Below are 23,107 nucleotides of genomic sequence, written 5' to 3'. Positions count from 1 at the left end.
AAACTAACATCTTTAAGTCTCCATTTCCTTAGTTGCAAAGTAAGAGTAATACTGCTGACAACACAGCATGTTGCAGGGTTAACAGAGATAGTGTCTTCTCCTTTTGGGATGCCAAAGACACACATGTTGGGTCTTTTGTCATTGTTCTTGAGGCTCTATCTTTGTTTTTTTCCAGTCTATTTTCTCTCTGTTGCTCAGGTTGGATAAATTCTATTTCCTATTCATTGATTCCATCCTGTCATCTTCACTCTACTACCGAACCCATCCAGTGAGATTTTTTTTTTTGTTAGTTTGGGCAAAAATTATTTTACCTAATGGTATTAGACATTATCTAAAGCAGTTGAGCTGGCTTAAAACATAAGTGATATGACAAAAGTTCTCAATAGGGTTAATGAGTGGAATTTTCTTAATGGTTCTTTAAAGAGATATTAAAGACATGCCTTTCTGGGTCTCTACCACGAAAGAAAAGCATCTCTTGCCAAACCCTTGGTGTGCTCCCATCAGAAACCCTGCTTCTGCTCGTATTACATGTTTTAGCCTGGGCTGGGGGATGGTGCTCATATCCAGATATCAGAACATAAACATGCCAGGACATACTCAGACGGGGCATCACAGGATTGTTTTCTTCCTAAAATCTCCCTGCGCTTGCTTTCCTTTCATTAAACACTCCTGAGTCATTTACTGATGGAGTCAGGATTGAGATTATACTGACCCAAATCACATACAAAAACAGCAGCATAGAGGTGGAATGAGTTAAAGATCTGTCACTTCTGAGCTGGGTGAAGTGGGCATATCATGTGTCACTCAGCCTCAGCCTCCTTCCTGCGGCCAGTTAGGGGTTATTGAAGCTGCGCCCCCTCGGAGTGGGATGCGGAAATCCCTTTCTTTTGGAGATGGACACCGGTTCTTGGTAGCTGATGCGCAGCTGACTCTCTTTTCTCTGTGTTCAGAGGACTCACACGTGCCCCCCACCCCCGGCCCCCAGCAAGAGCACACAGCACTGACCTGATGAGCTCCACTGTTTCCGAGTACATCGTGTAAGGGGATTTGGATTCCATCGGGCCCTGCTCCATCGCATTTCCACACTCGATGAATGACAAGGCCGCCTCGGCGTAGTTCAAAGCCTTCCCAAACTTTTCCACCTGAACAACAGGGTTAATATAGTGTCTTCCTTAAGTACATAGTTTTTAAAAATGCCATTGTCACATAGTCTACATGCTCTGAGAAACCTGACTTTTGAGTTCCAAAATGCAGTGAATGGAGCTGAGAGAAAAAATAGGAGACTTCCTTCTCTAGTTATCTTCACAACTACCCACTGGTTTAAGGTAAGTGAGCGAATTATGTACAGAATCGTACCAAACTCATATAACGACTGCCAATCAGAATTGCTCAGAACTTAGCAATTGCTCTAATTTCTGTTCCCTCTTTCTGACACCTAATGGCTTGTCAATGTTATTCCTTGTCATTCTATGCGAAGCTAAATCTATAGCAAAGCTGGTAGGTCTGACTCTATATAAGAGTTTTTATACTTTTTTTGGGGTATACTCCAACTCTGATGGTTTACGACCTTCATTATTGTCTTTTAATTATCTGCGACATTTACATCTCTAGGCCTTCCTCTTACTCTCTCTTACTCTCTCTGTCTCTCTCTTTCTGTGTGTGTGTAATTATTTCTTTAAAAGTTCAGGATCTCATTTAAGGCTGAGAATAAGGAGAAGAAGGGAGAGGAGATAAAACTCAAGGCACTATTTCAGCTTAGCTAAAATGGGACATAGGGTTGAAATTTAATAAAAAACATTTTTTTTAGATTCTATAAGGTTGTCTAAATTGACATAAATTTTTCGCCACATCAGCAAGAATCAGCTTTGCAGTCTTAGGTTCTCATAAACCTAAACTTACATATCGAGTTCCTGGTTCCATCCACTGCTACTCTCTGTGGATAAGTACACATCCTAAGTTTGAAAAGCATAATTTCCCCAGTTTTCAAATATTCATTCATCAATCAAAATGGAATTACACAGATACTCTAATTATTAATATAAGTCTTGCCTCTGAAAAAAAGTTCTCACTCGTAAGGATACCTTAGAAAACAGAAACGTAGAGTGAAACTTCCTCCTCGTTAGCAAATCGGATTTTAAAACAGCTTACAACCCTAATCAGCTATTGAGCAATATTTCTTGGCAATGTTTTAAGATTTAGGAAGTCATTTCATTCAATAAGTATCTTCTGAAGCACCAAATTCTGTGCTATGTGCATTTGATACACAGGAACATATAACACATCTGGAGAGAGAAAGTATGTATCCATAAGACACTTCATAGTGCAAGGTGGTCTGTGATGAACCAACAAAACGCAAAGCAAGGAGTCTGGTGCACAAGAGATGGTGAGAAGGGAGCAAGTGATAGGGCTGCAAGGAGGGTGGGGAGGTCTTGAGAGGAGACCTGAAAAAGACACTGGGAAAAAATGATTTGGCTGGATTTGGGAGTACGCTAAAGGTGTGAGTGTGCAGGATATTGAGAGAGCGTGTAAGTATGTGTGAGCTGTGAGTGTGTGTGAGGCTTGACAAGGACAAAAGCCCGTTAGCTGGCATGAGCAAAGTGTGCTTAGAGGTCGGTAGGGGACCAGCCTCCAGTGGTGGAGTGTTGGGTTGGGTGAGAGATGAAGCTGAAAAAATAACCCTGGTGACCTTGGGGTGATTTAGGTAGAAAATTTCATTCTGCTTTAAAATTCGATGCTCTTCTCTAATAGTGACCAAGCCTCAGCTTCCTCAGGTGACCAAAACTTTCCATCAGAACTACACCTTCCATTTCCTGTTTCATTTCTCCTGTACACTAGTGTACCTGGGCAGCGATCTTCATACAAATTAATATTTGATGGACAACATCCGAAGAACTGGGAGAGGGGTACTGTTATGATTTCAATATCCTCGACACTGGGATAACACGATGAAGGGCATTTGAGATGTCTCATTCATCTCCAGGTCCCCGATCTCAGTTATAAACACTGGAGGGCAACAGAGTTGGCTTTCCCCAGAAGGAAGCAGGCCCCTTGGTGGAGACTTGAGATGGAATAACCATATGATCTCTTTTAGAAAAGAACAGAAGTTTTTTTTTTTTTTTTAAATTTAATGCCTGAAAAGCTTCAAACTTTCCCAAACAGGAGATTCTCCAAGGAAAAAAGTTATTTTTTGTAAACATCAAATCACGGTGACTTTAGAGTCTTATGTGCAGTATAACAGTTTCTGTGTTCATTTTGGCAGATAGAAATGAAGAACACGAGTCTTTTTGAAAAGGGATTAGATCCTGGGACCAACCCAAGGGTTGGCCAGGCTAACAAGACAGAAAAATGCATACCTAGATTTTGTTTTTAAAGGGAAAAAATACTGCCACCCACTGACTCCACTGCCTCTGGTTACTATTCAAATCTTAGGACTAAATGAAAATATTCATTTATCCAGGGCTTTCTCCCAGTCAGATATTATTGGTTGAAGCCATAATTTATTGGGCTATGAACACTTAATTATATAAACATTTCTTCGTTTAACAGACCCAGCCATCCTTGTAATAGATTTTATAATTACCCCAGCTTATATTGCACCAGTCATGGAGGTACAGTACAAACATGATTTGGAAAGAAAAGGAACTCACCATTGCATCTGCTTTATGCTTCATCCGTTTGGCTTCTTGCATAAAATAATCTGCACTACGCGGCCTACAGGAGAGGATGCTATTAAATGCCATTACTGTGGAAGTATGAGATCTTTTGAAAGAAAAAATAATCTTTCCTTTTTCTCAACCTTGAATTTCAATATGAAAACTCCCCTTACGATGGAATCAGGTGCTTTCTGCATTTCCAAAGTACTGCCCATATATAAAATACCACAATTACATTTCCTTAAGTTAGCAATTCAAAGTGCACTCATTATATGCAGATAGTCTACCTTTACAGTGTTTTTAACATGGTTCCCCAGTACCTAATTCGTGAATCAGATTTTTTATTGCATGGTTAAGAAAACAAGTGAAAAATCTTATTTCAAATGATATTTACACAAAATAATCACTTTTTAATGTAAAGATTGCTAATATACCTCGTAATAATTGTATGGGTATGTATGGGTGAGTACATTTATTATTATTCTTATGAAAATCAGTGTCATTTATATGCATAAATGGGATCTGGAATTGTATGTATCTATATAAATAATTATTTTAAAGCTTCATGGTGAGTAATAAAAAGAGGTGATGCTGTATGAGTACATTCCAGTTACAGTGAGTTAATTGTAAAATGATGCCTACCTTGTAACAATGCAAACAGTGGCATGTATTCTCTGGAGCTCTGATTAGCTAGCTGGTAAACATTAACAGCAGACATGTGCATTATTAAAGCAATAACCCTGGCCAGCACTGAGTCTGCTGGGAGATGAAAGTAATTCATTCAGAGATAGATCTGTGTGTAATGACCCCAAATCACACCAAGCTGCTCATCAGACAATATCCTATAAATGCTCTGATAGATTTTTTAAAAAATCTGCATATTTTAGGTGTCATCAGCCTAAACTTTTTTTGTATTACAGGTCTTTATGTAATCAATAAACTTGACCCATTCATGAATATCCAGTATAAGCCAGGACTCCCTGAAAAGGAGATAAGATGTAACTAGCGAAATTAATCATGGATCGTTAAATTTATTGTCAACATGCTAATTTTGAACTGCTTTCAGATTCTCATGGGTCTTTCTCTTTACTGCAATATTAGGTAGCCAGAGCATCCTTTTATCCAAAAAAGGTCAAAATGCTTAGAAAAACTACAAATACCATGTTGATAACATTGCAGTCCAAAACTACTATCCTCATTTTAATGGTTTTAATAAAACAAATAGATAAACCAGAATCACAGCAAATAATTAGTTTTGGGTCATGGGCCACAAATTATTGACGCAAAAGGCATTGGTTTTCTGTCCTTAGCTTCCCCACAAGATATTGTCAGGACTGTGGTTCCATGCTGGGTGTGTTTAACTTTTCCAACAAGAAAATGATGACCACAGTTGCAGTATGTATAATGAAACTCCTGCCTCTGGCTCATCATCCTGTTATCATTCTTTCTGCCACTAGTCTGAAACTCCTGCCTCTGGCTCATCATCCTGTTATCATTCTTTCTGCCACTAGTCTGCAACCTGGTTCTTCACTGGTAAGTGGGGCTTGCAGTTTCCTTCACAGGAAGCGCCTGCTCCTACCAGCTGTCTTCTTTAGCTCGCCTCCTAGATGTCCATACTTCTCCATTTGAGTGGCTTTTTAGTAGCACTCCTCCACTAAATGATGATTTTCCTCCTTTGTCCACATACTGACCTTTGAACACATACTGACTGTTTGTTTGGTCTTTGGTTCCAACTCTGGCAATTTACATTATTTTCATTGTTGTTATTGTTTAGATTGACAGTAAGTGGCAAGTACAGAGAATTCCCATATACTTCCTGCCTCACACGCCCACAGCCTCTCCCACCATCAACATTCCCCACCAGAGTGGGCCATTTGCTACAATCCAGGAACCTACTCTGATACACCATTATCACTCCAAGTCATAGTTTACATTAGGGTTCACTCTCAGTGTTGCACACATTATGGATTTTGATAAATATATCATGACATGTATCTGCCATTGTAGCACCATATAGAGTAGTTTCACCACCTGAAAAACCCTCTGTGTTACTTTCTGGTTGTCATCGTGTTTCATGCCTGAAGTGGAAGAGCAGACTCACTCCCAGCCCAAATCCAAATAAGAGCCCTGGGCTTCAGGTGGGGGTCCCAGAGTCGACGTCTTCAGGAGAGGAGTTCAGGATATCCACCCATTCCTCCCCTATTCTCAAATGCTCTGAATGTATCCTTGTAAACGTTCCTTCCCTTGTCTCAGTGAGACATCTGCCACAGAAGTCTAGGCTCTCATCACCTCTCTTGGACTTAGTTTTACTCTCTTCCAATCTATACTGGGCTTTAACTGCTGACCAATGTCTGTAAAATATGGCTTTCATCACATCACCACCCTACTCACAGACTTAAATCAGTCTCCAGTGCCCATGAAATCTCAGTTCAGGCTTCCAGGAATCTCACGCAGCTGTCTTGCCCATGTCACCTGCTCCCCAAGGCCCTCCATCACTGGGCTGTATCCTTACTGTTTTGTTAACATGCCACCCCCTACATTAGGAGCTTGGCTCACTCTCTCCCTCCCACCTGCAGACTCTCCTCTCTGCTCACTCACTGAGAGCCTACTATGTGCCGAATGTCACTCGTCTCTCAAATTCTATTGCCACAAGGCTTTCCTGGTAATTTTGGTCCATGTCTCTGCTGACCTCAGGGACCACTTCTTGTTTACATTACACTAATGGGCATTTAATTATCTTCTGACCAGTACCGGGCCACAATCACTGCATAGCGCCGCTGTACAGCTGGCACATTTTCAGCAGAAACTACACTATTGGCCTCTTTGATCTTTCCCATCCTGTAGTTTGAGGCACATGAGAGAAGGTAAACGGATTCTCCTTGAATAGCATTCTGAGCTTCGAAGAGAGTGGTGGCTTCTGATGGGTGCAGCATCAACGAGCCAGAGAACATCTCCATGGCAACCTGAAATTCTCTACATCATTATCTGCTCTACACTCTAGTATACGAGTTCACTCCTTTTTTTCCTTGCCCTGTTAGGTAGGCCTTGTCACTAACGGGCCATCATTTCAAATGCATTTTGTTTTCACGAAAGGGGTCTCTTGGTGATAAGCTGTGGCATCGTCATTTTTGAGGCTTCTAAGTTACCCTTCTGGATAGCTGTGGCTCCTAATTCCTAATATGAGATCTTCGATAAATGTTGTTTTTATTCGCAGCATATAAATGCATTTTTAAAACCTGATATGGAGGCTAAGTCACAAACTCTCACAGTAGTGTACATGGATAAGTAACGCATCTAATTTTCTGACTATATCACAGCAGCTCCAATGGAAACCTGAGATGCTGAAAAAATGTACCACCAAGAGGCCATTTATGAACACATTAGTTATAATTCTCGTCTTTGCATGTAATGGAGGGCTCACTACATTGAGTCACTGAAGATTGCCTGATGATTGGCCCATTTCCCCCTTTTAGGGGATTTCTAGTGCCACGCTCCCAGATTAGATCATTGTAAAGGAAGGGGGCCAATGGGACATCATCCAGATTGTCCATCAGTGCAGTGGATGCATGCTGTCATGAAGGCATCACTTCAACAGCAAGTTCAAGTCAATAGGAAAATAAAATTGTTGTCACCACAGTAGTAGTTACAGACTGTAACACGGCAAAGGCACTAAAATGAAATTAAATTATCTCTGTTCAAACAGATGTGTCATCTATTTGCATGGAAAACCTAGAATTTTTGTTTCTCATTTAGATAAGAACACTCTTCACATTGTTTCTCACAGCGATGGTATTTTATGAGGACATATGAGCAAACCTAATAAAAGTTCAATTAAACAGCATACGTGTAACTCACTGTGCATCTTAGGTGCTTCAGAAATGTAGCTTGAGTGACCTAAAAAGGCTAAGCTTAGCCGCGTCTACCTTTGTTCTAAGCGCTCGCTGCCATAAAAACAGTCTGTGCACTCGATCCAAAGAAAATCCTTTCTTCGCCTCACAGTCCCACCGCCCCCGCCCCACACACAGGGCCTTAGTCCTGAGCAGCAATGGGGTCTGAGCTACCCCAATAGCTCTTCTGGCACAGGATGATGAAAGCAGCCTTGTTTTTTGTTTTCCTTTGTGTCTGAGATAGAGTTGGACGGTCCCCCACGGCGAGGCTGGCAGACTGCTTTCCATAATTCCTACCTCTGTGACCCCTCCCCCACTGGCCCCTGGCAAAACCAGCCTGTTTTGTGAAACCTGGCAAGGATGGGAGGCTCAATGTGTTTGAACAAACAGGCTCCTTGGCACAGCAGAAGTCTGGGTAATTTTCTTAGGGAAGTTGAAATCCAAATCAGGCGAATAATAGGCAGCCGCAGAGCAAATGAATTCATCATCTGACATCATGTTGGCTTGTCATCTGATAAGCCCCAGAGGTGTTACTGTGTCCTAAGATTTGAGATACTTTCTCCACAAAGAAGAACATGCGAGAAGTTAAGTGATTATTTTGATGCACTGAGTAAGTGTGACAACTGATGAGGGCTCTTCAGAGCCAGTGGCCCTGGTGCTGGCACTGGCTTCATGAGTGTTTCTCAAAGGAAGCAAGTGGACTGCATTTAGGCAACAAGGATTCAAACACAGCTTTTGTGTCCACAACCTTGATGTTGGCTGGGACCCCAAAGCCCCTGGAACCTGGCTTCTAAGGTTGTTCATTCTGTCTCTTATGGGCCAACGGGTCTTGCTGACACGGCTTCTCTCTTGGCCATGCACAGAAACCAGCATGTGCTTTCCGGAATGTGCAGGCAGAGCATGGCAAGGTGTTGTCATTCAGTCAAAAACAACTTTCAGGTGGAATGGAAACTCATCAATTCGATGGCTGTTCTTTTCTGGGTGTGGCACTTAACATAAAATGATTTTACAAAACCCTTAAAATGATCTGAGAAACAAGATTTCAATTGGGGAGATCTGGATTCCCCATGTCCCTGCCCTAGTCCTTTCTTTCTTTCTCTTTTTGTTTTGGTTAGAAAGAGAATAAGGGCCTGGCTGAGAGATGGGGATTTTATAACAGAAAAAATGTTCTGTATGAAGAACACTAAGGCATATCAATGATTTATCAGGCAAGGTGGGGTCCAGCTTTGAAGCAACCAGGAAGGGGAGACCCTTGGGAGGACAGCGATGACCATGGCCAGCCCACCATGGGACCACCATGCCTTGATGCCACATCGCCTACCCAGGGATTCTAGTTGGTGTCCTTTGAATAAATTGTGCTGCAAGAGATCTGACCTTGTGCATGCAGCAAATGGTCCTTCCCATCCTCTATAAAATAAAAATCCTCCTAGCTGTGAGACTGCCGAGTGTAATTATGGTATAAATGCCAAGTCGTCTTCTTTTTCCACCAGTCACACCTCACATGCTGGGGCCTTTAGTGCCACATGGCTGAGAGGGTCTGTTTCTCAACGGTGGAGGTTTAAGGAGCTGGGCTTCCCTTACTGATGCCACAGGGACAGATGGGACGTTTGGTAGTTTGCCTGAACGTGTGGATGGTGACTGACTCTTCCTGTGAAATGTGGGCACATTCTTCTGAGAGCAGCAGGCAGTTCTGGCACTCGGGGTTCGCTGGCTTCTCAACGCAGCAAGATGGCTGGTGGGATTGGATGCTGGGTTTTCCAACCAAGTGCTTCACCATTTAGCTCCACTTAGGATTTCTGTACTGAGAGGCCTTTATGACACAGTTCTCTCTCGATTTTCTCCAGCAAGAACTCCTCGTCACTAATTATGACACCAAGTCTTTTATGGCTCATGGCTTCATATTAATAAGATCAGTTTCTTGCCTTTGAGTTGAATCAAGTGCTGTCACTCATCGACATAAATTCTTAAGATTTTTTTTTAAACAAAAGCTTGGTAGTCACACCAGGGTCACCTTAAAACTGTGGCTGTCAGGTAGTGAATGTCATGCATGGATAAATGTCAGGGGAGGAGGTGTGGTCCCACTGCCACCAATCTGAGCCTACTACTTATGCAGAACAAGGTGATCTTTAAGATAAGTGTTATTCTGTTTGGTTCAATCTGTATCCTGAAGGTACGAAGTGGTACCTGTCTAACTGGTAAGTAACAGGAAAAGGGGCTTGGAAGCCTGTGAATTTACCTGCATGTAGGTGCCTTACATTCATGGCATGGTGTTGCCATCCGGTCAAAAAAGACTTTCTGGTGGAATGGAAACTCATCAATTCGATGGCTGTTCTTCTCTGGGTGTGGCGCTTAACATAAAATGTTTTTATAAAACCCTTGAAATGATCTGAGAAACAAGATTTCAATTGGGGAGATCTCGATTCCCCAGAACTGAGCTATTGGGGTAGCTCAGACCCTGTTGCTGCTCAGGACTAAGAACCTAATTCAGCTGAGTGCATTCAACACTTGTCACTGAGCACCCAATGGATTCAGCTGTTGTCTGAGTTCGATGTTTATGCAACCATTAACGAGTATTTATAATACAAAAGAATGAGTTTGTTCTTTTTTTTTTTTTTTAGCCACATGATGCGGCTTTAAAAATTAAATAACATCTGTTACTTTTTGGATCATTATAACTGGATTCCCATCAACTCTACTCCACTGCTAATTCTCTACTTCTTTCTTTTCTTTTACTGGTAGCCTCTCTTCGGTCATTTCACTGCTTATTGACGCCTTCAAGTGAGGAGAAGTGAAGGAAAGTGACAGGAGTCAGGTCTTCATCTGTCAGTGAGGCTGCTGGTGGGGAAGCTGCTGGTGGGGAAGCTGCCGTAGAACACGAGCAAGGAAGGAGCAGGAAGTGGCTTCATGGTCCCTGGGGGCCTTCCTGGGGGAGCCACCCATGGGACTCCCTCTCCCCTGAATTAGCAACTGAGAATTAATTGTGTATCATAGCTCCTGCCACAGCACCTAGAGCTTCGTTAAGTGCTCAGCACATGCTAGTTGAACCTAGGAGACAAATTATAGGTGACTTCATCGCCCAGTGATCTCTTAAAGACACTTATTTTTATTGTTTCAAGGAAGAGACCATGCCTAATTTTGCTTCTCAAGCAGAAGAACCTTCTTATGGCTTTCTTAGTTCAGTAGTTGAGTGGCCGTTTGAGTCACACGTTTATTTCACTGTTATGGATTTTGATTTCAAATCAGTTGGGACACAGGGCAAATTAAACAGGATGTCGCTCTCTCCAAGTGATGGACATGTAAGAGTGCTTTTTTATTCTATTAGATCTATGTCCATAAAAGGTGATTATTGTCGCTGTCAGCCAGAAAAATTAGACATGTTGCTAATGGGAATAACCAAAGATAACAGCCTCCTTGTTGATACACATAGTGACAAAATTGTATTAACCCCGGCAGACTGAGAAATGTTTTCTCTTGTAAGTAGTCTTGAGAAACTGCAGCTCCAAGTCCGATCATTTAGCTGTTGCTGATTCTGACTTTGCTTTCTGGTTCACACACTGGAAAATTCCTTACATTTTAATTTTCTCTGTGTGTATGTGTGCGTGTTGTGTGTGCGTGTGTATGTGTGTTTAAATGCCACACCCATAGCTTCACCTACTGGAAACATTTAACATTTCGAGCACCTCAGTGTATAACATACTTTGTGTATGACCAGGTGGTTAGATTATGACTTCTGAATGCAGATTTCCACACTGCCATTAAACATGATTCTAATCTCCTGTTTTCACAAATGGTTCAAGCTTACATGAATAATTTATACCACCGAACTCTAAATACATAGGTAGTTGATCAACTGACCGTAGTCTCATAACAGGGCCCCGCCCCAGGGGATTAATGATGACAAAAGGAAAATTCTGAGGTGTCCTAAACTAAATTACAGTGTGGAGAGTGGGAGGAAGAGACCAGACCAAGCAAGCAGCTACTGGCTGTGGGCCAACCAACAGCAGACTTCTCATGCTCCTGGATGTGTGTTGGGGCTCCACCCCGCCTCTGCATGCACTTTGGGACTGCTGCTTGTAACCCATCAAAGGTAACAAATGGTTCTTCCTTACGGACTGTGCATCTGTCCTAGAACTGCTCTTGCTTCTTCCAAAACAGCTTACGTCTTTCTTCTCCAAAACATAAGGTATAAAAGCACCCATCAACTCCAGGATGGTGACATGTGACCTGCTTCATCCAGCCCTGCTGCTGGTGAGTTAGACTTCATGCCCCAGGATCTGCTCCCTTTCTGGGGAGCATGTGGCTCAATAAACCCTTTCTTTCAGAAAAGCTTTGGGCCAATAACGATTTTTGTTTAACTGTGATCACCTCCTTTGCTGCTTAGAGCAGTGGAGAAGAGGAGGAGGAGAGAGGTGATGAGGGCCAGAAGGAGAGCGAGTCTGGGATTGAGTGCAGCTGCAGCAGCGACAGGAGGAGAAAAATACATGTCCTCCCAGGCTACCCGCAAACTTCTGTAAATCCAGCTATCTTGGAACATGTTCATTAAACGAAACAAAATATTGTGGATTTAGCTTTCAGTCCCAAAATTCTGTGCCCAAATGAGCTTCCTGAAGCCCAGGCAATTCCCGAGGACCACAGCTTAGTATTCCATTCCTTGGACTCGTCTACAGAGGTGATGAACAGACCTTGTCTACACTTGGGTGAAATTAGGGTGGGAGAAAAGGGGAGAAGGCCGAGGATGAAAGAACCGTCACTTCTGCACGGTGCTTTCATTCCTCCAGATGACCACCCTGAGGAGAGATCACCTAACTGGACCCTAGGAGAACCGCCGGGAGATGGGTGTCACGACCCTCATTTTTTCTGGTAAGGAAGCTGGATGTGTAGACATTTAGTGTCCTTTAATTTTCCAACTTTGGGCTTAGTGGTTTATCATCTGTCCTGAGCTGTACTGTAAGTTATCTGAAGGCAGGCTTTCCCATTGTCACACCAAGAGTTAGTGTCGTGCCTCACACAGACATGCACTGGTACTCGGTGAACAGCCAAAGTCGAAACAGGCATCAAGCTAAACTCTTGAAACCATACTTCTGCCTTCTAGGTTTGTCCTTGACACATTTTTTCCCCTAAGGGTCTAAATAATTTTCAGTGCCACTTTTACCATTTCTCATTTGTCTTTTTCAGCATCTCAAGAACGTTCTAGGGATGTTATTTTTATTCATCTATTTCTCCTGTTTCTCCTCTTTTTAAACTGATGCTGGGAATGGAAGTAATAATTGGGTTTTAGTGCTAGGACTGGGTGAACAAGGACAGGATATTTTTTCCTGTATAAAAACTGTTTATACTGTCATTAAGAATATATCATTTTAGAGGAAGAGAGCCTTCAGGAGCGAACCACTATTATTCTTTGCTTGTTATAATTTACAAAAACAAAAAAGCTTCTCTTTCAGGTAGCAGACAGCCACTGACAGCCCCAAACACAGGTGCTCAGAAATGTAAGACTCATTAACACCCAAATGCCTTCGCTTTCTGATATCCTGGATGCAACCGCATTAGCACTGGTCGTTATAGCCATTCAAAAGTCCGGCCAGGACCCAGGGGTCCAGTAAAAGTTAAGGTGCAAGTCCCTTTGAGAGGGGAACATTTAACTGACCAAGTCATGTCGGACATGGCTACACTATAATTTAGATGCATGTAACCCTTCTACATGTGGAGTTGTCATTTCACCTTGTTCCTCAGTGTGTCAACAGAGTTCACACTTACATATCGTCGAAGACAAGTCTCTGCCTCTTGCAGTCCTGGTGGCTGTTGGAGCCAGGAGACCATGGCTCTGTCTGTGGCCGTGACTTATGGACAGCATTTTCCGAATTGTTGTGAACCATTTTCTGAACAACAAACAATACATGGTCTTTGAGAAACTTGCCCTCTGGCTGGGTAACAGGTTTGTTACCCAGAACACCTTGTGTCTGATTTTTTGTTTAAGTAAAGAAAAAGAATGCATGCATTCCAGTTCTCAAGCTGAGGGCTCTCAGGTATGGGGTCCAGTGTCATTCTCACCACACTATCATGAGGGAGGTCACTCACAGTTGCAGAAACTGAGGCTTGGCAAGGTTAAGGTACTTGCCCAAGCGCAAACGGCGACGGTGGGTGGAGGCCCAGGGGTTAGCATCTACTTTTCCCAGTTGACCAGACCTGCGTTCTCCAAGTTGACTCTGCATCAACATCAGAGACTGCTGGGCCCCATCTCCAGAGTCTCCAATTCAGTTGGCCTGTGGTGGGGCCTGAGAACATGCATTTCTAACAAGTTCTAAGTGACGCTGATCCAGGGACCAAGCTTTCTGAACCACTAAGCTGTAACTCATGGTTCCTCAGAAAAGAGAAGTCATTCAGGCCGCCAACTGACTAGTTATCATTTGCGGTCTGTGAAGGTTAGAAAAAGCCAGAGGGAATGACTAGATACTAAAATGTGTTTTTGGTCTATGTCCATGCTACCCTGAACGAGCCCGATCCTGTCTGATCTGAGAAACTAAGCAGGGTCAGGCCTGGTTAGTACTTGGATGGGAGACCACCTAGGAAGACCAGGTGCTGTAGGCATAAAAAATAAAATAAAATGTGTTTTTGAAAAACAACACTATTGATCTGGGGAAAACTTAAAAAATCGTATTTCCTGGGGATACAAATATTTATGGAGCACTCACGGTATGCTTAATATGTGGGTCAGAACACAACTGTTCACATCGATTCCTCTGAAGTAATTAAAGTAGAGTGTATACAAATGCTTCTTTAAATATGGACCACTTCCACGTGCTGATCAAGCCTTCTTGTAAGAGCCTCTGGCACTCTGTGCGTTTCCTTCTTGGCAGGCATGGTAACTAATTATGGATGTGTGTGACCCCTCAGCTAAGTCACTCTAGTCCCCAGCCAGGCTAGGGTTTCGTGTGGGAGGGACCGAATCTATTAGATCATCGTTGTTATCTCCACTGCCTGGCACACAGCAAGTGCTTGCTCGATAAACATGTGTTTCGTGAAAGAATAGCTAAATAAAGTCTGTAATTTCTTTTTACAATTGTTAGCACACCATAGTTGCTTGTGACATAAGGGTCTAGAAGCAAAGAAAAGTTTTGTTTGTTTTTAAATTTGAATTGTAGCTTTTTATTTCAGGTTTTTCTAGTGTGGTTCTCTCAGATCCTGCAGCCTAGAATTAAAGGTAATTCTTTCCAAATGAGGGTACATAGGGGGTTAGCTTCCTGATGACACGGTAAGATTTAGGCTCTTGTGGGAACTTCTCACAGCGTTTTTACATCTTTTAGTTCGTGGGACAGAGTATTAAGTACTGCCTCCCGCTACCTCTCTGCAGGGTCCTATTGTCGTGTCTCATCACTCTCTGCCTCACAAGCCGGCTGGTTTTGACAGGCAAAGTAACCTGAAGAACTCAGGGGGGAGAGTTTGGAATGAGCTAATGTGCCCCACAGGATGCCTGGTCCAGGGCCACCCGCTGGTCAATAGAGGGGGCAGTAAAGAGGAACTAACGAGTAGTGTTAGTTGTACAGGTGTCCACAGGTGTTGGGTTCTTTAAATAACACCATCTCATTTAAATCTTATGACACTGTTTTGCAAATAAAACAGGCTCTAAGAGATGAAGCAGGTGGCCCAAGGTCGCGTGGCCACTATGATATAAGGAGAGGCAGGCTGTGGATCCCAATACCCTGCCCTCCCTGGCACGAGAATCGCCCTGAAGAGGTTGTGGGAAGAAGGGTGGTGGCGGGGGTGGCCCATCGTGGCTGCTACACTAGTCACCAAGGGCAGAACAGGAGCCCTGAAATCTTGGCCTGGGGTTCCCCATTCCAGGTTTAACTGTCCCAGGGCAAGGAGTCTTTTCCAATGAAAAGGTAGGTTCGTCTAAAACTCCCAATTCACTTTGTCTCCAGATCATGTTGCTTTGGGGTGCTTTCTTTTCAGGATGAGAAATGAAATCCTACAAAGAGCCTTCCTCAGCAGAAGGACCCTCATGGGGACTGTCCCTCTACAGCTCTCCTGGGCCAGGACTTCCCGCGGCAGCCAGGGGGCACCCTTCTGGGACCTCAGGCTGGTGTTCAGACTGCTGGGCTAGAGATGAGGAGCGGGTGTGCTCAGCTTCATTTTTACTTTAATTGGGACAGGAAGACACCAACGCACCGTGAGTTCTCCGCTGTGAGGCTGCAGCTGGTTCTCGGCCTTGTGCTTTTTGTTGGAGTGGGCAGAAGTGAACAAACCGCCACCATTGGACCTGCTGGAAGACGTCAGGTCCTCGTTGGAGTGTTTGTGTTTAGAGGCATCAGAGAGGGGTGAGATCGGCGACCGGAGCATTTTTTCATTTTTATTTATGGGTATTGCCAAGCTGAAAAAGGAAATCGCAGTAATGGAATGTCACACAGTCGGCACAGGGACAGGTAAACGTTTTATATATGACCCAAACCTCCTATTTAAAACCTGCTGGCAGGAAGATGTTTAGGGGGAATTATTATACCAGGAAACAATTTTATGGCATTAGGGCCATAACAAACAATAAGCAAATTTCACTCATCGTTTCTTTACTCGTCCTACAGGATGGAGAGTAATTCTGGAGTTAAACGACTAAGAATAATAAGACCTTCATTTTCTGAGTTTTTCATCCAGGAATCTCAAAATGCACACAGCTTTCTATTTTCCTAATAAGCATAAGCAGCGAGTAATGAAATGGCAAAGTCAATCAAATGATATGTGAGTTCACCACTTCTGCAAGGACTTTTGCTAACACCTGATCTTGTACTAATTATATGAAGAATAACAGGATCATAGAATAACCTGCAAAGCAAGAAGCAACATTCGAGTGTTGGGTGTCCAAGCAAGCCAGGCATTGATCAGAATTAACACAGAATAGAAACTGTCATCAGAAGTTATATTTTCCGATTTCTAGCTCCTTATTTTGCTTTCAAAATGACTGTCTATAACTCCCCCCAAAATTAATCATCAGAGAAGGGGAGTTACTTGTATTCAGTCTTTGCAATTCATATTATATCGACAGGACTTTCTCTAAAAGTTAACTTTGAAAAAAAACTGGGAGAAAACCACATTAGCCTGAAATAAAGTTAATCATTGCTAATTTGGGAGGCTCATAGATAAGAGTCAGTTAAGAAAGGTAAATCCATTTAACAAAGATTTAGTCGTTATTCTTGCAATTGGCTTTTTAATTGCCTGTGTTGGCTATCACTGCAAACAAGCCACTGAAGTCACTTCAAAACGCAATTTCTTTAGCTGGTGGTGACAGTATAGAAATTACAAACTCAGGCGTCAAATAATAAAGCTAAGGTTCTCAATGTTATGCAAATAGATATGTGGAGGGATAGAATTTGTGGTGTGAGATTTCTGGTTCAAAAAGCACTGGACGTCTAACAACTTAGGAATGAGAGGATGCCTTCTGGAAAATTGCCTTGGGCCAATCAAAAGTGGCTCAGTTCATGATAAAGGTAGCGATGTTGGAGATGGAGGCCGATAGTTTCCATATAATGGTTTCTTGACATGTGAGAGAAAAATTCCTATTTTTAAGTTTACTATTTTGCACACTATGTCATTTTAAATGTTCATGAAAAACTAAATAATTACATTAAATATTGTCATAGACATAATGATTATTTCTTCTTCATCATTATAATATGTTTATATATTCAGAAACTTTGGATTTCCTCTTTGGCGTGGGTGATCACCTTGTACATGGGGTTGTTTTATCACATGGTAAAACTTGAGACTGGCTATCATAAATCTAGAGGTACACAGACCACCTTTTCTAGAATATTCTCAAAGCACTTTGACATGTATCACGTTGTTATTTACCAGGAAACCAGAGCGAGCAGACTCTGCCTTGCAAAGGCTCTAGAGAAAGAGCTTATTTCCCAGGGTCCATGAACTTGGGTGGAAAAAAGTTACATCTTCATTTTCATTAACCTCTCACTGAAATTGGACGTTTCCTCCCATTATGAATGAAAACAAGAGACCAGAGTAGGGGCATGGCAGGAGCAGTAGTGGCAACACCTGCGACTGTGTCACCAGTAGGAATCACAGATATATTGTCACGTGACAGTTGCTACAGACCTCTTGAAATAGTGTTTATAGTTATTGCTACTAGAAATTATGGCAGTTAGTAGGTCTGCTAGAGAGGGTACCTGATGCATTTACAAAGAGGCACAAATATTAACTACACCGCACATTTTTGAAAGATGATTTGGAACCACATTTTCCCCATTCGCATTTTCTCAAAAGTTTGGGGTACTATCCCTTGGTGCAGAGTCTGTGGGAGAGCCCAGCATCCCTCTTGCTGACACCCTCAAGAGCCTTCGCTGTCCTGTCCAAGGTGACCCTGATGTTGCAGTGGGGCCTGGCTTGTGCACCCTCCCTCACTCTCCAATTTCCTCTTTGAGTTTCAGTGTCGCTTTCTATCTTTTCCTAACCTTCCGGTTTACATTTTTATGTGTTGCACTGAAGCATTCATCTCCCCTTAAAAATTCAATGTGCAAGTCCGGGAGAGTGAAGTGTGTCTTTGCCAAGGGAAAGCGGCTTCCAAGCTGCAGTATCTCTAAATGGAAAGAGCTTCCGTCACTGATGGTGAGCTATTCGCTTACAACAAATACCTGGGACCTTGCCTGGCTAGAAAGACATTTGTCACAGAGGGGATTCAGTGTAGCATGCGTCTGTCTAGAACCCCCTCAGAGGAGTCACCAGGTGGCCATTTAACCTTGGAGACGGAGACCCTAACAGCACAATTTTAGTCCAAATCTAAGAGCTTCAGGAGCATCATATGGAGATTCCGCTCAAAGTTGATGTTTCTTCCTCTGTATAATAAGTTTAGTGTGCTTATGGGTATAGTGGCTACTAAAATAGTGGTCTGAAAATTCAGTTATTAAGTTTTCAGAGGGAAGAGTGCGTTTCTGGGAGTGTGTAACCAGTAACTGGTCTTTTGTTACAAAGAAGTATTGCCGCACACCTGGGGCTGTGACATGAGGCTCACACATCCTGGTACAATTACTAGCCTGAAGTGAAATCAAGGGATAGAAGTCTGGAGACCCAGACCAGAGGAGTGGTTAAAAAAATCTGACTCTCCCACAGTACAGTTGATGACTTGCAGACCCAGAGGTGCCCCCAGCTCACCTCCACCTTCAAGGGAACACGCATACCTGTTGATGGCCATGCTGCAATGGTTCGCAGACAAAGCATTACTGACAGAGGTGGTTGGTCGTGATGAGCTGTCCTTTTCCCCCTGGGCCTTCTTCATCTCCCTGTAGTCGTCTTCATTGTCACACTGTGTGGAAATGAGCAAAAACCAATCAACTATGGGTTTCAAGGGAGTGTAATGAGCTTGCGTCAGCAACCTCCACAGAACAGGCCTTCCAGGGGACCAGCTGTGCCGGCCTCTCCACGGAGAATCCTCAGCAGCATGGTGGTGGCAGCATTATTAGCTCTCAGCTTAGGTTCCCAGCAGCTCCTCATCAAAGATGAACTTTGTCCCTTTTACTACTGACAGTTTTTGAGAGGAAAAGCATGTACTGTGTGGGGCCAAAGTTCGGGAGGGGACACTGTGAATGACGACAACTTCTTGGCCATCAACACACCCAATTTAGCCAAAGACCTGTTCTGAATTCACACTGCAGCTTCAGTATCTCTCATTCTGGCATTTCTTGGTATCTGAATAAGGTATAGCAACGTGCTCTGGGCTTAATGCCATAAGGGAAGTGACAAGTTTGGACTTTTTCTTTTGAAATTCATGGCTTTTATGAAGAGGGAGAGATAGGGAGAGTGGATCTTGAAAGTTATCATCTGGAGAAAAAAATTTTATAACTATGTATGATGATGGATGTTAACTGGACTTATTATGGTGATAATTTTGCAACATACACAAATATTGAATCACTACATTATATACCAGAAACGAACATAATGTTATGTCAATTATATTTCAATTTTTTTTTAAAAGCAGGAAGAGTAATGCATAAAGTACTAAAGTAGAAAACATTTCCCTGTCTTTCAAAGTCTCTTCCTTGACCTGCCATGGTGGTGTTTATTTGCTAGTTCATGCTGCACTCCTTGAGGGGTGGGGATTCTTGGGGAGGGGGTGAGTGTAGACTCTCAAGTGCCCAGGGGTCCTGTCCTGCAACGGGGTGCACAGGCATGGCCCAGCAGCGGAGGGTTCACGCTGTCAAGAGGTCAGGAAGTCTCATTGGGCATTTCCATGGCCCACTCTCCAACCCAAGGCAACCCAGCAACCTTTAAGGGAATGCAGTTTCCTCTCTGGGACCCCTCCATACCTGAATTGGAGTTGGGCACGGTGCCTACCCTGACTCCACCCTCACTGTGCCTGCTCCCTGGCCCCTAGGGGCCCAAGGCAGCAACCCCGTCCATGGAAGGCAATGGCAAGGGTGGGGTGTTGCACAGAGCCAGAAGTGCAAAAGGCCAAAGGGCAGGCAAAATCCGTCCTGGGGAAATAGGTGGGACTGCAGGGCGCCCAAACTCCATGTGCCCCTGTGCATACTCTACTGTCCCATCACTCCGCATTAGAGAAACACAAGTACAAAGATAAAATGAAGAATTTCAAGATGGCAACCACAGGCATTAAATGAAGAATTTCAAGATGGCAACCACAGGCATTAAACTTCAAGCATGAACCCTTCTGAGGGGCCTTGTGGGAAAACACTACGCAAACCTTGGGCTGACTTCTTATTGCGAGACCTGAGCCGGACAGCCAGGGTTCTCTCCTGGCTCTGCCCTGTATCACCTAATGAACCTGGGACACGACGCTTCAGAATCTCTGAGCCTCAGCTTCCTCATCTGTAAAATGGGCATGACAATAGTATTTGCCTCTAAAGCTGTAAGGACTAAATGATTTAATATGTAAAGTACTTAAAACAGCATCCCTCATGGGGACATACTTATGTGTTAACTGTTGTTATTGATTTTGTCCTAAATTTGGAACCACCCATGATTACTGCAATCTGTGGTTTGTCATCCATTGTATTTTTCACTGTGGTTCAAGTGACTTTTGAAGGTACAACAACAGGAGGGGGTGAAAAAGCCTCAAAATTGGCTTTAATGCATGATTAAGTTATTCTCATGCTCAAAAAGCTTCAACAACTGCTAAGCAGTTGAGTCTGCTTCCAGGAAGGTGTCCAGCCCTCCCTGCTCTCCAACTGCCTTTCTCACTCCTGTGCTCCCCTGTTCACCCTTTTCCCTCTTTTGGTGCAATTTAATCCCTGATACTCTGATTAGTCGTGCACCATGTAACGATGTGTTAATCAATGATGGACCACATATATGACAGTGGTCCCATAAGATTATCATGGAGCTGACAAGTTCCTGTCACCTAATGGCATTGCAGCCATCCTAACATCATACACATCACTCGCATATGTGTGGTGATGCTGATGTAAACAAACCACTGTGCTGTCAGTTGTAGGAAAGTATAGCACATACAATTATGTACAGCACACAATGCTTGATGATGATAATAAACGACTATGTTACTGATTTATTCATTTACTATACTATATTTTTCATCATTATTTTAGAGCGTATTCTTTCTACTTACAAAGAAAGTTTACCTCAAAACAATGTGCTGTGTTACGCTGGCAGCAGCCTCATACATCTTGTATTTACTGCGTATCTTGATTGCATCATTTTCTCTTGTGCTTGATTTAATCTCATGTTGTTTGGACAGCAATGTGCTTGTACAGGCTCCCAGCCCAGGAGCAACAGGCTACCCCACATGTCTAGCTGTGCAGTGGGCTAGACCACCTAGCTATGTGTCAGTGCGCACTGCGAGGCTCACACAACAGTGACATCGCCCAACATGTTTCTTAGACCCTCTCCATTAGGGACACGTGGCTGTACTTGAATGTCCCCCCTCCTCAAGGCCCTGCTCCCAGTCCCTCTCCGCTACTGAATTCTGCTCGGTCAACACAACTGGGAGCAACAGCTGCTCCCAGTTCTGATGCTGCAGCTGGCTCCTTCTGCAGGGCCCTGGTGTCGGGCACTCTGTGTTCATGCTTTACCCAGTCCCAGCCTCGAACTCTATGGGGCTGTTGACTTCTTAGTCAGTGAATGATCCCATTACTGATGTCACCCCACCCTTTCCAGCAAAGAATGGGGTTCACTCTGTGTTTTGCTTTTGTACAGGCCCAGCCTCCAGCTTGCCTCACACACTTGATAAAGATTTCCTGTGTGCCTACTTCAGCATGCAGTGGTATAGGGGTTCGTTATTTAGAACCATAGAATGGGAATAATAATGGTACTTCGCGCACTGAGCAGTTCCAAGGACTGAGTTACACTCATAGCAGTACCTGGCACACACAGAATACCACGTGAATGCCTGCATACTCCCTCCCGCCAGGCCATCATCTCCCAGCCTACCTTGCGTTTCCTCTTGGATTTTGGCAAAGCCTTTTCGGCAGGTGTGTCGGATGGCTGGCTGGGAGGTGCACTCTCGGCGTCCTTGGTGGCAGGAGCACTCAAGACCCCCGGCACCCGGGGCAAGTGTTCTGGGATCCTGGACAGAAGGGTCAGGTCGATTTTGACCCATAGGGACCTGACCTCATCACTGTCCTTCAGTGGGGAGAGTAGTTCATTGCGGCCGAAGGGGACCAGTGTGTAGAACTGCTCCTCCAGCTCCTTGGCAATGTCATTGGTGGTCCTGGCGTTGATGGAGCCCACCGGTGCACGGGGGCCACCGCCTCCGCTGATGCTGCCGGCAGCCTCCTTGAGCCTCTGGTCACTTGCAGAGGCTGTAGCAGCCACCGCCTGTGCTTTGGCCAGAGGGTACACCTCCTGCTCTGACTCCAGGTCTGAGTCCGAGGAGGAGGACGAAGATGATGACTCTGTCTCGATGAACTCCTTGGACTTGGGAACAATTCTGCTCAGCCCCCGTGTGCGGCGCTTCTCACAGGTGACAGAGGCAGAGGCCCGTAGCTCCTTGCGGTGGCCTGTTCTGCTGTTGCTGCAGGGCCTGGCTTTGGTGGGCTCTGGGGGGATCACCACACCTGTCCCCAGGGCGTCGGCGGGCTCCTCAGGCCGGTGGCAGTTGGCGCTGTCGCTGGCTAAGGTCTTCTCCGTGCGCCTAGGCGGCTTCTTGCCTGCAGACCTGCGAGCAGGCGTGTTGTCGGGGGGTGCGCCAGGGACTGCAGGTGGCGGGGCAGTTGTGGTTACAGCCACTGCCACGGCCGCGGGTGGGGACTTCTGCTTCACCCCCTTGGCCCCTGGCGCCTTGTTTGCTGTCCTTGGCCTCTGCTCCTCCTTGCAAGTGCTCTTGATGTCCTTCTCTCTCAGGACGGCCTGGCACCCGTCTGGGAGCTTCGTGCAGTCCTGCACTTGGTCTTTCCCTGGGGCGTAGTACTGGCTGCCCTCCGGCTCGTGGCTCTCATTTTGGATCAGGATAGGCGGCTTGTGGGGATTAACTTTGTTCAGCCATTTATCCAGCTGCCACTTGTTAGAGGACGCCGGCTCAGCCTAAAAGCAGAAAACCGACAACAAGCAAAACATCTTTTACTACTGACTCATTCAAAAGGGGCCGGGCTGTTT

The 23,107-nt window shown here is 44.2% G+C and overlaps 1 protein-coding gene and 1 pseudogene across 3 annotated transcripts in view; one reads left to right on the top strand and one right to left on the bottom strand.

The window, feature by feature from the left end:
• Nucleotides 1-23,107, bottom strand: part of AFF3 (AF4/FMR2 family member 3) — a 431,623-nt gene that overhangs the window by 10,167 nt on the left and 398,349 nt on the right. For all 3 annotated transcript variants that reach the window (XM_023525221.1, XM_023525223.1, XM_023525224.1), the window contains 6 exons: nucleotides 21,944-23,035; nucleotides 18,718-18,842; nucleotides 15,707-15,908; nucleotides 13,295-13,416; nucleotides 3,648-3,711; nucleotides 1,006-1,142 (listed from right to left, as the gene is read on the bottom strand). In XM_023525221.1, the coding sequence (XP_023380989.1) occupies nucleotides 1,006-1,142; nucleotides 3,648-3,711; nucleotides 13,295-13,416; nucleotides 15,707-15,908; nucleotides 18,718-18,842; nucleotides 21,944-23,035 (1,742 nt within the window). The remainder of the gene's footprint in view (nucleotides 1-1,005; nucleotides 1,143-3,647; nucleotides 3,712-13,294; nucleotides 13,417-15,706; nucleotides 15,909-18,717; nucleotides 18,843-21,943; nucleotides 23,036-23,107) is intronic.
• Nucleotides 14,007-14,125, top strand: LOC111733232 (annotated as a pseudogene).

This window comes from Pteropus vampyrus, unplaced genomic scaffold (assembly GCF_000151845.1).
Source record: "Pteropus vampyrus isolate Shadow unplaced genomic scaffold, Pvam_2.0 Scaffold541, whole genome shotgun sequence".
Lineage (NCBI taxonomy): Eukaryota > Metazoa > Chordata > Mammalia > Chiroptera > Pteropodidae > Pteropus > Pteropus vampyrus.
This window is presented reverse-complemented; position numbering and strand designations above follow the sequence as displayed.